Here is a 13,934-nt window from a genome sequence, read left to right as displayed (position 1 = left end):
CATTTTGGGAGAACATCCGCAACCTAACACAACATAAACACAGCAGAACAAATACCCAGAATCCCATGCAGCCCTAACTCTTCCGGGCCTCAACATACACCCCCTCGCCCCCGACCCCGCCACCTGTTGTAGCCTGGAAGAGTTAAGGCTGCATTGGATTCTGGGTATTTGTTATGTTGTGTTACGGTGCGGATGTTCTGCCGAAATGTGTTTGTCAATCTTGTTTGGTGTGGAATTCCCTCCGGGTACTCCGGCTTCCTCCCACTTCCAAAGACATGCACCTGGGGATAGGTTGATTGGCAACACTAAATTGGCCCTGGTGTGTGAATGTGAGTGTGAATGTTGTCTGTCTATCTGTGTTGGTCCTGCGATGAGGTGGCGACTTGTCCAGGGTGTACGCCACCTTCCGCCCGATTGGAGCTGAGATAGGCACCACCGACCCCAAAAGGGAATAAGCAGTACAAAATGGATGGATGGATGGGTTTGGTGTGGATTTACAGTGTGGCGCATATTTGTAACAGTGATAAAGTTGTTTTTACAGCCACCCTCAGTGTGACCTGTATGGCTGTTGACCAAGTATGTGTTGCAGTTACTTTTGAATGTCTGCTGAAGCCCCAGACATTATGTGACTGGGCCGGCACACTATCTGTATGGTGGAAAAGCGGACAAGACGGCATGTTGTAGAGCAGTGGTTCTCAAATGGGGGTACTCGTACCCCTAGGGGTACTTGAAGGTATGGCAAGGGGTACGTGAGATTTTTTTTAAATATTCTAAAAATAGCAACAATTCAAAAATAGCAACAATTCAAAAATCCTGTTAATTGAATGATACTTCAACAAAATATGAATGTAAGTTCATAAACTGTGAAAAAAAACGCAACAATGCAACATTCAGTGTTGACAGCTAGATTTTTTTGTGGACATGTTCCATAAATATTGATGTTAAAGATTTCTTTTTTGTGAAGAAATGTTTAGAATGAAGTTGATGAATCCAGATGGATCTCTATTACAATCCCCAAAGAGGGCACTTTAAGTTGATGATTACTTCTTTGTGTAGAAATATGCATTTATAATTGAATCACTTGTTTCTTTTTCAACAAGTTTTTAGTTAATTTTATATAGTTTTTTCCAAATAGTTCAATAAAGACCACTACAAATGAGCAATATTTTGCACTGTTATTCAATTGAATAAATCAGAAACTGATGACATAGTGCTGTATTTTACTTCTTTGTCTCTTTTTTTCAACCAAAAATGCTTTGCTCTGATTAGGGGGTACTTGAATTAAAACAATGTTCACAGGAGGTACATCACTGAAAAAAGGTTGAGAACCACTCTTGTAGAGGACGCTAAAGGCAGTGCCACCACAGCACACCCTTAAAGTTGTTGTGTGGGTGAAAACTGGGAGAATAATTGTCCCGGGTGATTGTAGGGAGGGGCAACGATATTCCGGAAAGAACGCGAGAGTTGGCAAGTATGTTGCTAAGGCAGGAAAGCCATTCAAAGAAGGTGAATTCATTAAAAAGTGCGTGTTAGATTTTTTAAAGAAATATTTTCTCGCGGCCCAGCCTCACCCAGTTTCTGCGTCCAGTGGCCCCCAGGGAAATTGAGTTTGAGACCCCTGATCCAAAAAGTACACTTAAGATATATACGCAACAAAAATAGAAACACAACCCTTTAGTTTTTGCTTCCATTTTTCATGAGTTGAACTCAATGATCTAAAACTACACAAAAGACCTATTCCTCTCAAATATTGCTCACAAATCTGTATAAATTGGGGTTAGCGAGCACTTCTCTCACAGGTGTGGCATATCAAGATACTGATTAAAACAGCATGATTATTGCACAGGTGTGCGTTAGGCTGCCCGCGATAAACTGCACATCTAAAATGTGCAGTTTTGCTACATTGCGGGTTTATTTTGCTTTAAAGCAGTCAGTATCTGGTGTGATCACCATCTGGCTCACGCAGTGCAACACAAGTCTTTTGCATAGAGATGTTTATGTTGTTCTGCGATGAGGGAGCGACTTGTCTAGGGTGTACCCGCCTTCCGCCCGATTGTAGCTGAGATAGGCACCAGCGCCCCCCGCCACCCCAAAGGGAATAAGCAGTAGGAAATAGATGGATGGATGATCATGTTGTTGTTTGTGGCCTGTGGATTGTTGTTCCACTCTTCAATGGCCATGTGAAGTTGCTGGGTATTAACAGGAACTAAAATTAAATGAATCAAAATATGACTTATTATATCTTTGTGAAAAATATTGGACACAGTGTGTTGTCAAGCTTATGAGATGCGATGCAAGTGTAAGCCACTGTGACACTACTGTTCATTTTTTTAATTGTTTTTAATGATTGTTACTAATATTGATAATATTCATTTTTGTTTCACTACCTCTAGATTGTACCGTGTCATGTTTGTGTGTCCTCAATTGCTCTGTTTATTGCTATTCTGAATGTTGCTGGGTTGGGTTTGGTTTTGGAATTTATTGCATTGTTATGGTATTGTTTTGTTGGATTGATTAATAAATTAATTAAAACAAAAAAAAAAAGGAACTGGAACATACTGTCGTATACGCCAATCCAAACATGCTCAATGGGTGACTTGTCCGATGAGTATGCTTGCCATGCATGAACTGGGATGTTTTAATCTTCCAGGAGTTGTGTACAGATCCTTGCAACATGGGGCCGTGCATTGTCAAGCTGCAACATGAGGTGATGGTCTCAAGTGTGAATGGCACAACAAATGGGCCTCTCGTCACGGTGTAAAATGCACTTGTGTTCGTTGTCTATAACAGTGTTTTTCAACCACTGTGCCGCGGCACACTAGTGAGCTGAGAGATACAGTCTGGTGTGCCGTGGAGGATTATCGAATTTCACCTATTTGGGTTAAAAATATGTTTTGCAAATCGGTAATTATAGTCTGCAAATGACGTGTTGTTGAGTGTCGGTGCAGTCTAGAGCTCGGCAGAGTAACCTTGTAATACTCTTCCATATCAGTAGGTGGCAGCCGGTAGCTAATTGCTTTGTAGATGTCGGAAACAGCGGGAGGCAGTATGCAGGTAAAAAGATGTCTAATGCTTAAACCAAAAATAAACAAAAGGGAGTTGTTGTGATCCGCTGATCATATTGTGATTTGGATTTTTGGGTCTGTTTGTGTTTTCTGTTAAATTGGACTCCCTTGTTATTGTTCGTGCGCCTGTGAGTTAGTTTGGTCACCATGGTAACGTATATTTTCACCTGCCGCGTGTTCCAGACGCACACCTGTTTTTGTGATTGCTGTTTTAATTTAAGCCTGCCCCCTTCATTCATTCGGTCTTGCTTCCTAGTTTGTGTTTCACGCGAGCAACGACTTTTGTTCCCCTGTTCTGGACTTGCTAGCTTCCACACTAGGCCTTGTTATTCCTCTAGCTCTCATGCTAGCTCTTTTGTTTTGTGTATTGTGCTTTGAGTAAGGTTTTCTTTTTCATAGTCTGTTTTATTCTTAAATAAATCATTTACTCTTACCTTCACGCTGTGTCCGAGCCCAACTGCATCCTTGAGAGGACCACTCCGCTTCTCCATGCGACCCGAACGTTACAGGAGTGCCCCTAAGAAAAGGCATCGAAGCTTAGGGAAGGCTATGCAGAAAACTGATGGCTACAAAGTAAACAAATACAGAATGGTGGACTACAGCAAAGAATTACTGTGGAGCAAAGACCTACTTTGGAGCAAAGGCGGCATCCACAATGTACATCCCAGCATGACATGACAATCAACAATGTCCACACAAAAGAGGGTAAAAACAACCGAAATATTCTTGATTGCTAAATCAGAGTCGATGCGGGAAATATCGCTCAAAGGAAGACATGAAACTGCTACAGGAAAACACCAAAAAAAGAGAAAAAGACACCAAAATAGGAGCGCAAGACAAGAAGTGAAACAATAGACACAGGAAAACAGCAAAAAACTCTAAATAAGTCAGGGTGTGATGTGACAGGTGGTGACAGTACACCTACTTTGAGACAAGAGCTATAGTGATGCATGCTTGCTCATGCTTTAAAGTCACATCCAACAAATGCGACAAGGACTTTTTACTGTCAATTGAGTTTAGTTTTTTAATGATTTCTGCTGGTGGTGTGCCTATGCATTTTTTCATCGCAAAAAATGTGCCTTCGCTCAAAAAAGGTTGAAAAACACTGGTCTATAACATACGCCTGCCCATACCATAACCCCCACCCCCACCACGGCCCACTCCATTCACAACGTTGACATCAGCAAACTGCTCTCCCACATGACGCCACACACGCTGTCTTGTCATCTGCCCTGAACAGTTGAAACCGGGATTTATCCATTGAGAGAATACCTCTCCAACGTGCCAGATGCCATCGAATGTGAGCATTTGCCCATTCATGTCGGTTACGACGAAAAACTGCAGTCAGGTCAAGAACCCGATGAGGACTACAAGCATGCAGATGAACTTCCCTGAGACGGTTTCTTACAGTTCGTGCAGATATTCTAAAGTTATGCAAACCAATTGTTGCAGCAGCTGTCCGGGTGGCTGATCTCAAATGTCTTTGGAGACGGTTCACAGTAGTGAAATGAACATTCAATTAACGAGCAACAGCTCTGGTGGACATTCCTGCAGTCAGCATGCCAACTGCACACTCCCTCCAAACTTGTGGCATTGTGCTGTGTCATAAAACTGCACATTTCAGTTTGGCCATTTACTGTGTGCAGCCTAAAGCACACCTGTGCAATAATCATGCTGTTTTAATCAGCATCTTGATATGCCACACCTGTGAGGTGGGATGGATTATTTTGGCCAATAAAAAGTGATCACTAACACAGATTTGTGAACAATATTTGAGAGGTATAGGTCATTTGTGTCCATCATCAATCAATCAAATATTATTTATATAGCTCTTAATCACAAATGTCTCAAAGGGCTGCACAAACCACAACAACATCCTCTGATGTGATCCTACACCAGGGCAAAAAATAACTCAACCCAATAGGAATATAGTCAAAGTTTTAGATTTTTGAGTTCAACTCAAAAATCCTGTTTATATTTTAGTTCAGAAAAGTACACTTATGATAAATCATAATATTCATCTTCATGTTCTTCTCTATTCTTTTTATTCTTTATTTTCCCTCCTTTTCTATTTTTCATTCATTAGTTCTGTCTTCATTTTTCTTCTTCTTTCCTTATGCTCTATTTTTCTTCTTACGTCTTCTTCCCTTCTTTGACATTTCTTCTATTTTAATTTATTCTCTGTCTGCTTTTATTTTTATTTGATATTTTTTCTTTCTGTTATTTCAACTTTGTAATTTTTCTTTCTTCTTTTCTTTTTCTTTTTCTTTTTCTTTTTCTTTTTCTTTTTCTTTTTCTTCCTTCTTTCCCTCTCCTTTACTTGCAAGTTTTTTCTTACTTACTTATTTGTTTTTTGGCTTTGCTCTGCTTTCTTCCTTTCTAATTATTTATCATTTAATTGTTTATATCTTTCCAATTTTTGCTTGTTTTTCTGACGTCTTTTATTCTTATTTCCTTTTTCTTTCATCTTTTTCTCTGCTTTGTAATGGTGAATTGCAACCAATCAACGTTTCAGGCTTTTCCCCCCACTTCTGGATTACACAAAAAATTAAAAATAATGAATTCTGATTTTTTTTGTGGCTTATGTACCCCCTTCATCAAATGAGGTGAAGATTACGTTGTTGCTTTTAGTTTGTTCGTCCCTGTCTGTCTGCTATGTAGCCGACTATCTCAATGTGACCACACTTACGTACTCAGAAGACTAAGTACGCAAGCAGCACCAGTACGAGCCAAGTCCCTGGTCAGCCATGTTTTTCTTTACATTTGGCCGCAAGGCTTTGAGGTCAGACAACGTCAGCTGCAGCCTCAATGCAAACACACAGCGTCAAAAACACACTCCTTTGACCTTTTTATGTGGTGCCACATTTTTTTAAATATTATGAATACTGTAAGTGCGGAGGGTGGAATGCCATCTCCGGGTTGGGGAGGAGACCCTGCCCCAAGTGGAGGAGTTCAAGTTCCTAGGAGTCTTGTTCACGAGTGGGGGAAGAGTGGATCGTGAGATCGACGGTGCGGCGTCTTCAGTAATGCGGACGTTGTATCGATCCGTTGTGGTGAAGAAGGAGCTGAGCCGGAAGGCAAAACTCTCAATTTACCGGTCGATCTACGTTCCCATCCTCACCTATGGTCATGAGCTTTGGGTCATGACCGAAAGGATAAGATCACGGGTACAAGCGGCCGAAATGAGTTTCCTCCGCCGGGTGGCGGGGCTCTCCCTTAGAGATAGGGTGAGAAGCTCTGTCATCCGGGAGGAGCTCAACGTAAAGCCGCTGCTCCTCCACATGGAGAGGAGCAAGATGAGGTGGTTCGGGCATCTGGTCAGGATGCCACCCGAACGCCTCCCTAGGGAGGTGTTTAGGGCACGTCCAGCTGGTTGGAGGCCAAGGGGAAGACCCAGGACACGTTGGGAAGACTATGTCTCCCGGCTGGCCTGGGAACGCCTCGGGATCCCCCGGGAAGAGCTAGACGAAGTGGCTGGAGATAGGGAAGTCTGGGCTTCCCTGCTTAGGCTGCTGCCCCCGCGACCCGACCTCGGATAAGCGGAAGATGATGGATGGATGGATGGATGGACTATAAGTGCGAGTGAAGAGACATTGTATTTCCTGCAGGGGATGAAAAATGGCTGACTGTTTTGTTGGGCAGAAAAGAAAGCAGCTAGGAAACATTTCAGCGTTTATTTTTAGGTCAAAGAATTTTGAATAATATCCAATTATCTTGAATGAAGTCATTTAGTTAAGGAGGGATGCTGTATGTTCATTAGCGTTATAAAGGAATGCATAGTGCCAAACAAACCGGCATTTATTGAGCATGTGACCGTCTATACCAGCTGCCTGACAAGTATAAGTGCGAAAAAACGAATACTTTTTTCTCAGTGTGGTGCTGTTCAAACTCAAATATTACAAATTTTATAAAGCCCTTTTCATACATGAAAGAAATGCACCGCAAAATGCTTTATAGACTTACAAATAATACCCCAATGGCCCACAGCCCTCATCATCGCATGCACAAACACAAATACCAAAAACAAACATACACTTGCACAAATGAATATATGGCTGAGTACAGAGGAGCCAGATGAGCAAACACTATCACAGGAGCCATCTGCTCCAGGCGGTCATCAGACCATGGCCACCAGGACGCTGACACAAAGCGCCCCCCTGATAAAGATGGCTCACTTTGAGGAAGGCTGGAAAGTCAAGATAATAAAACCTTTAAAGGCGCGTGTAAGTTTGTTTTTGGTATTTGTGTTTTGTGCGTGCAATGATGAGGGATGTGGGCCATTGGGGTATTATTTGTAAGTCTATAAAGTAGTTTTTGTTGCATTTCTTTCATGTATGAAAAGCGCTTTATTAAAATATAGTGATTTGAGTTTGAACAGCACAACGCTGAGAAAAACGTATTCTTTTTCTAGCACTTAAGATCAAGCACAAATATGTAACTTATGAATATTGAACAAATTAAAACAAATATAGAGTAAATATGTATGAAATAAATATAAATAAATAAAATCTTGAATAACAAATAAGATAAAAATGATGACTTTAACATAATGACTTCAATAAAATTAATACATTTTAGTTAAAAGCCAAATCAAAAAGTTGAGTATTAAGCCTGCTCTAAAAAACATGAATGTTCTGTGCAGCCCTGAGTTCCTCCGGCAAGCTGTTTTATAGACGGGGGCCATAAGAGCGGAAAGATGCCATCCCGTGACTTTGTGTCCTGACTTTTGGAAAAATTAAGAGATGCGTGATGGAGGATCTCAGGGTCCGCGAAGGTTCGTAGGGCAAAAGCAAATCTGAAAGATAAGAAGGCCCAATAAAATAAAAACATTTATAAACCATAAGAAGAACCTTAAAGGGGAACATTATCACAATTTCAAAAAGGTTAAAAACAACAAAAATCAGTTCTCAGTGGCTTGTTGTATTTTTTGAAGTTTTTTTTGTAAATTTTACCGGTCCCAGAATATCCCTAAAAAAAGCTTTAAAGTGCTTGATTTTCGCTATTTGCGATGCGACTATCCATTTCACTGTGACGTCATACAGTGCTGCCAATGTAAACAAACAATTGCAGATACAACAGGAAGATATAGCGACATTAGCTCGGATTCAGACTCGGATTTCAGCGATTCAACAGATTACGCATGTATTGAAACGGATGGTTGGAGTATGAAAGTATTGAAGAAGAAACCGAAGCTATTGAGCGAATAGCTATTGACGCTATTCATAGCCATAGCATGGCCGAATAGCTGCGTTAGCATCGCCGGTAAAATGTGCGGACCAAACGATCAGGACTTTCGCATTTCTTAAAACTGGAGCAACTTAAATCCGTCGATTGGTAAGTGTTTTTTTCGCATTAAATGTGGGTGGAAGGAAACGTAATATAGTTGCAAATGCATCTGCAGGTTATCCATACATCTCTGTGCCATGTCTGCTTTAGCACCGCCGGTAAATAGCATGTTAGCATCGATTAGCGTAGCATGTTAGCATCGATTAGCTGGCAGTCAACATCAACAAAACTCCCCTTGGTGATTTCGTTGACTTTATCGTTGCAAATGCATCTGCAGGTTATCCATACATCTCTGTGCCATGTCTGCCTTAGCACAGCCGGTAAATAGCATGTTAGCATCGATTAGCATAGTATGTTAGCATCAATTAGCTGGCAGTCACGCCGCAACCAAATATGTCTGACTAGCACATAAGTCAACATCAACAAAACCCACCTTTGTGATTTCGTTGACTTTATCGTTGCAAATGCATCTGCAGGTTATCCATACATCTCTGTGCCATGTCTGTCATCGCCGGTAAAATGTGAAGACACTTTGGTACATTCAATGGGGGTCTGGCGGCAGACACTTTCGCATCTTCGGGCCAGTGGTGCAACTTGAATCCCTCCCTGTTAGTGTTGTTACACCCTCCGACAACACACCGGCGAGGCATGATGTCTCCAAGGTTCCAAAAAATTGTCGAAAAAACTGAAAATTACAGAGCTGAGACCCGGTGTTTGTAATGTGTTGAAAATGAAAATGGCGGCTGTATTACCTCGGAGACGTCACATTCTGACGTCATCGCCTCCAGAGCGATAAACTAAAAGGCGTTTAATTCGCCAAAATTCACCCATTTAGAGTTCGGAAATCGGTTAAAAAAATAGATGGTCTTTTTTCTGCACCATCAAGTTATATATTGACGCTTAGATAGGTCTGGTGATAATGTTCCCCTTTAAAATTGATCCCGAAACACACGGGGAGCCAGTGCAGAGATTTTAAAACTGGTGTAATGTGAGCCTGGGTTCTTGTTTTCGTCAAGACACATGCTGCTGAAATTTGGAGCTTTTGTAAAAGTGCAATAACCTTTTTAGGAAGATCAGAAAGCGGGGCTTTACAATAATCCATACCACTTGTAACAAAAGCATGTCTCTGTGTTGCCCTGAGAGAGAATTGGACGAAGTCTGGCTATATTCTTCCATCCATCCATTTTCTACCGCTCATTCCCTTCTGGGGTCGCGGGGGGCGCTGGCGCCTATCTCAGCTACAATCGGGCGGAAGGCGGGGTACACCCTGGACAAGTCGCCATCTCATCGCAGGGCTGGCTATATTCTTAAGATGATAAAAACATTTTTTTTTTTATATATGTGGTATAGAACAGACGCCCAGATTTTTCACTTGTAGTAATGGCGTTAAAAAAAATTATTGTAGTTTTGATCTGTGTTTCTCTCTTGGGGCCTCAGGGTCAATGACTAAAACTTAAAGGCCTACTGAAAGCCACTACTACCAACCACGCAGTCTGATAGTTTATATATCAATGATGAAATATTAACATCGCAACACATGCCAATACGGCATTTTTAGTTTACTAAATTGCAATTTTAAATTTTCCGCTAAGTGTCCTGTTGAAAACGTCGCGGTATGATGACGCGTGCGTTTGACGTCACCGGTTGTAGCGGACATTTTTCTCCAACCCGATCCAAGCTATAAGTAGTCTGCTTTAATCGTATAACTACACAGTATTCTGGACATCTGTGTTGCTGAATATTTTGCAATTTGTTCAATTAATAATGGAGAAGTGTAAGTAGAAAGATGGAGGTGGGAAGTGGTGTATTGCAGCTGCCTTTAGCAACACAAACACAGCTGGTGTTTCCTTGTTTAAAATTCCCGAAGGTGAAGCTTTACTATGGAACAGAGCGGTCAAGCGAACATGGATCCCGACCACATGTCAACCGGCAGGTTTCGGTGAGAAAATTGTGGTAATAAGTCTGCTCTTACCGTAGTTATGAGCGGAGCTTGCGTCCTCCTGCAGCTGCGGACTATTAACTCCTCCCACCGGAGACACTGGCGGTCACCACACCCGTGCCCACACCCCTCCGACTTTCAGGTACCATATCATCTCACTGTAGGAGCCTAAATGCTGTTTAAGTTAATTTACATTTTATGAAAGGTGCTTTATGTTTATTCAGCCAAAAGGGGACTATTTACTTTATTTGCATGATAAGAACATTTATATATTGAATGCTTAGAGTAATTATATAAAGCTCACTTTATTTGTAATTATTACATTTGTCAAAATGATTTGATGACGTAACTGTTCTAATTGCATATATGGCGGAAGGAGCTGTGTGGTAAGGGGGTTTTTGGACGCGAGGTGTCATGGGTAATGGCAGTCAGGTGCGGTGGAATCGAGCCACACAGTTTTTTGACCTCACTCATACTTATTCTCATTCATACTTTTTCTAATTCACACTGCAACAGACTCTCTTTATTTTGTCATTCATTTGTTCCCACATCGTGACTGTTTTATGTTTTGAATTATGAAGATCACAATTAAAACTTTACAAATGAAGAAGAACGTCTGGATGTTTGTTTTGTTGTTGCCGCAGCAATGAATGTGATAGTAGAGGAGCGTCAAGCTTAAGGCTACTTTAGGAATCTTGTCACGATCCGTGACTCGGATCGTTCATGGTTTTGCCCTTTTTATGTCTTTTTTCATGTTTTGTTTCCGGACTCTGCCGATCCTTGTTTGAGCACTTCCTTGTTTGTGTTAGTCACCATGGCAACGTATTGTGTTCTTCCTCACGGGCTCCTGTCACACACCTGTTTCTAATAATTATTTCTGTATTGAAGCCCACCTGATTCCTTAGTTCGTCCTCGGTCCATTGTTTGCTTTTCGCAACACGTCACGGTTTGTATTTGGTATCATAGATTATTTTGTGCTAAGTTCTGCCTTAGCTTCACGTGCGTGTCGTACGTCGTTTAATGTTTTCTGTTTCCTGCTACGTGTTAGCATTAGCTTTCCGTGCATTGGCACGCGCTTGGTTTTTCCCCTTTTTTGCACCAGTGTTCTTTTGTTTTATTATATTAAAACGTTGTCCTACCTGCAATCCTGCTGACTGGTCGTGTGTGCATCCACGAAGTGGCAACTCCGCGCAGCAAGTGCGCCGCGAAGCGTGACGAATCTACACTCACTAAAACACTAGTAACACAATAAGCAGATAAGGGATTTTCCCGAATTATCCTAGTAAATGTGTCTAATAACACCTGAATCGCTCTCACTGCCCTCGCCTTTTTTATTTTGTATTTTTTTTTCAGTCCTTCACTCTCACTATCCTCATCCACGAATCTTTCATCCTAGCTCAAATTAAATGGGAAATTGTCGCTTTCTCGGTCCGAATCGCTCTAGCTGCTGGTTGGCTATGATTGTAAACAATGTTCAGATGTGAGGAGCTCCACAACCCGTGACGTCATGCGCACATCATCTGCTACTTCCGGTAAAGGCAAGGCTTTTTTATTAGCGACCAAAAGTTGCAAAGTTTATCCTGGATATTCTCTACTAAATCCTTTCAGCAAAAATATGGCAATATCGCGAAATGATCAAGTATGACACATAGAATGGACCTGCTATCCCCGCTTAAATAAGAAAATCTCATTTCAGTAGGCCTTTAAAACGTGTCCTGGTTAAGCTGTAAAAAGTTATCAGCCAACCCTGGATTTGATATCGAAAATGCAATTAAAGGGTATTAATTGGTCTTGTGTCATGTAATGCTGGTCAAGCTAGATGCATTGTTATTTTCTGTTGGTTGACAGCCTGTTCTCTCGTTTCAGATGTTCAAGTGGTTTTGACCGCCATCGGCAGGACTGGGTGGACCACAGCTGTCCAGATGAGGTGAAGGGAAAAGCTGTGCAAATACAGCACTTTAGTCCAGCACCACACTCTGCTGCTGTCCATGTCTTCTCATAGGTTTTGTTTCTCCAGACAAAGGACAAAATGTGTGACATAATAGACACCACGTACCTGTACCCTGTCACCACTTCCATTGCTGCCAAGACCACACTCAAGAGCAAAGAAGTCACGCCTTCCAGCACACAGCCTCCCACCAGTGCCCCCACTGAAGGTATGTTGTTCTTTTCCAGCAGATTGCTATCGATGCTAGCAATGGTCCTCTAATCATCCTGCAAACAATTCTTCTTAATGCATTACTGCAAGAAGATCTAGCTCTTGCTTTTGTCTTGACTTCAAACAGTCAAGCGTCCCTATAGGAGAGTTTAGCAGTGAAGGACAGGGGGAGGTCACGCTTTGATTTTGCAGCATCAAGTAGCGAGTTCATGATCCACTGGCTGAAAATGTGCATCGCGCAGGAGAAGGAGAAGAAAAGTGTATTTTTTTTTTTTTTTACTGGTGACAGGAAAATAGACAAGTTGCCCTCCAAATGTTCTTCCCCTCCTTTGCCAGAAAAGTCAGACCAACATTTATTTCAGCTGAGGCCATTTGACTTTATCTCTTAGTAAGCTCAGGAACAATACCAAAGTGAGTGAATTGTGAATTATATTTATATAGCGCTTTTCTCTAGTGACTCAAAGCGCTTTACATAGTGAAACCCAATATCTAAGTTACATTTAAACCAGTGTGGGTGGCACTGGGAGAACGTGGTTAAAGTGTCTTGCCCAAGGACACAACGGCAGTGACTAGGATGGCGGAAGCGGGATTCGGACCTGCAACCCTCAAGTTGCTGGCACGGCCTCTCTACCAACCGAGCTATACTCAGGCCATTCAATCAATCACAACCAGACTGGTTTGTCTGGGAAGACGTTTCGCCTCTCATCCAAGTAGTCTCTCATGCTCATAGACTTAGATTGGTCAGATCTAGTCTTGAAGTGAAGTGAAGTGAATTATATTTATATAGCGCTTTTTCTCTAATGACTCAAAGTGCTTTACACAGTGAAACCCGATATCTAATTTTTACATTTAAACCAGTGTGGGTGGCACTGGGAGCAGGTGGGTAAAGTGTCTTGCCCAAGGACACAGCGGCAGTGACTAGGATGGCGGAAGCGGGGATCGAACCTGGAACCCTCAAGTTGCTGGCACGGCCGCTCTACCAACCGAGCTATACCGCCCCTTGAACCTGAAGCACACAGGGAGCCAATGCAAAGATATAAAACTGGTGTAATGTGAGCCCGCCTTCTGGTCTTCGTCAGGACATGTGCTGGTCAGATCTAGTCAAACGGCTGGTGCCAAAACCCCAAATATTTATCGTCCAACACCAGGAGGGTGTGCCTGGGCAAGGCTGGTGTGCCCCGCTGTAGTGAAGCCTACTCAGATGAGAGGCGAAACGTTTTCTAAGATAAATCAAACAGTCCAGTTGCAATCGATTGAAAGACCTAGAAATGACCTGGATAAATGAGAAGATTCATACACAATGCCAAACTACAGGGATATCTCAAATTCCAAGCACAATGTCAATGGATGTTCTCATTCATCCAGGCCATGGGTGTCAAACTCTGGCCCGCGGGCCAAATTTGGCCGGTCGTGTAATTTAATTTGGCCCTTGAGGCAATATGAAATTAACTGTCAGGCTTTCCCCTGACAGTTTGTCTGTTTTAGT

General features: G+C 42.0%; 1 protein-coding gene across 2 annotated transcripts in view; it reads left to right on the top strand.

Moving 5' to 3' along the window:
• The window catches only part of plxdc2b (plexin domain containing 2b), a 173,379-nt gene that overhangs the window by 137,291 nt on the left and 22,154 nt on the right, over positions 1–13,934 (top strand). For both annotated transcript variants that reach the window (XM_061922228.1, XM_061922229.1), the window contains exons 10-11: positions 12,157–12,217; positions 12,308–12,446. In XM_061922228.1, coding sequence (XP_061778212.1) covers positions 12,157–12,217; positions 12,308–12,446 — 200 coding nt within the window. The remainder of the gene's footprint in view (positions 1–12,156; positions 12,218–12,307; positions 12,447–13,934) is intronic.

The sequence above is a fragment of the Nerophis ophidion genome, linkage group LG15, assembly GCF_033978795.1.
Source record: "Nerophis ophidion isolate RoL-2023_Sa linkage group LG15, RoL_Noph_v1.0, whole genome shotgun sequence".
Classification (NCBI taxonomy): Eukaryota; Metazoa; Chordata; class Actinopteri; order Syngnathiformes; family Syngnathidae; genus Nerophis; species Nerophis ophidion.
Note: the sequence above shows the minus strand (reverse complement) of the source record. Positions and strands in the feature narration are given on the sequence as shown.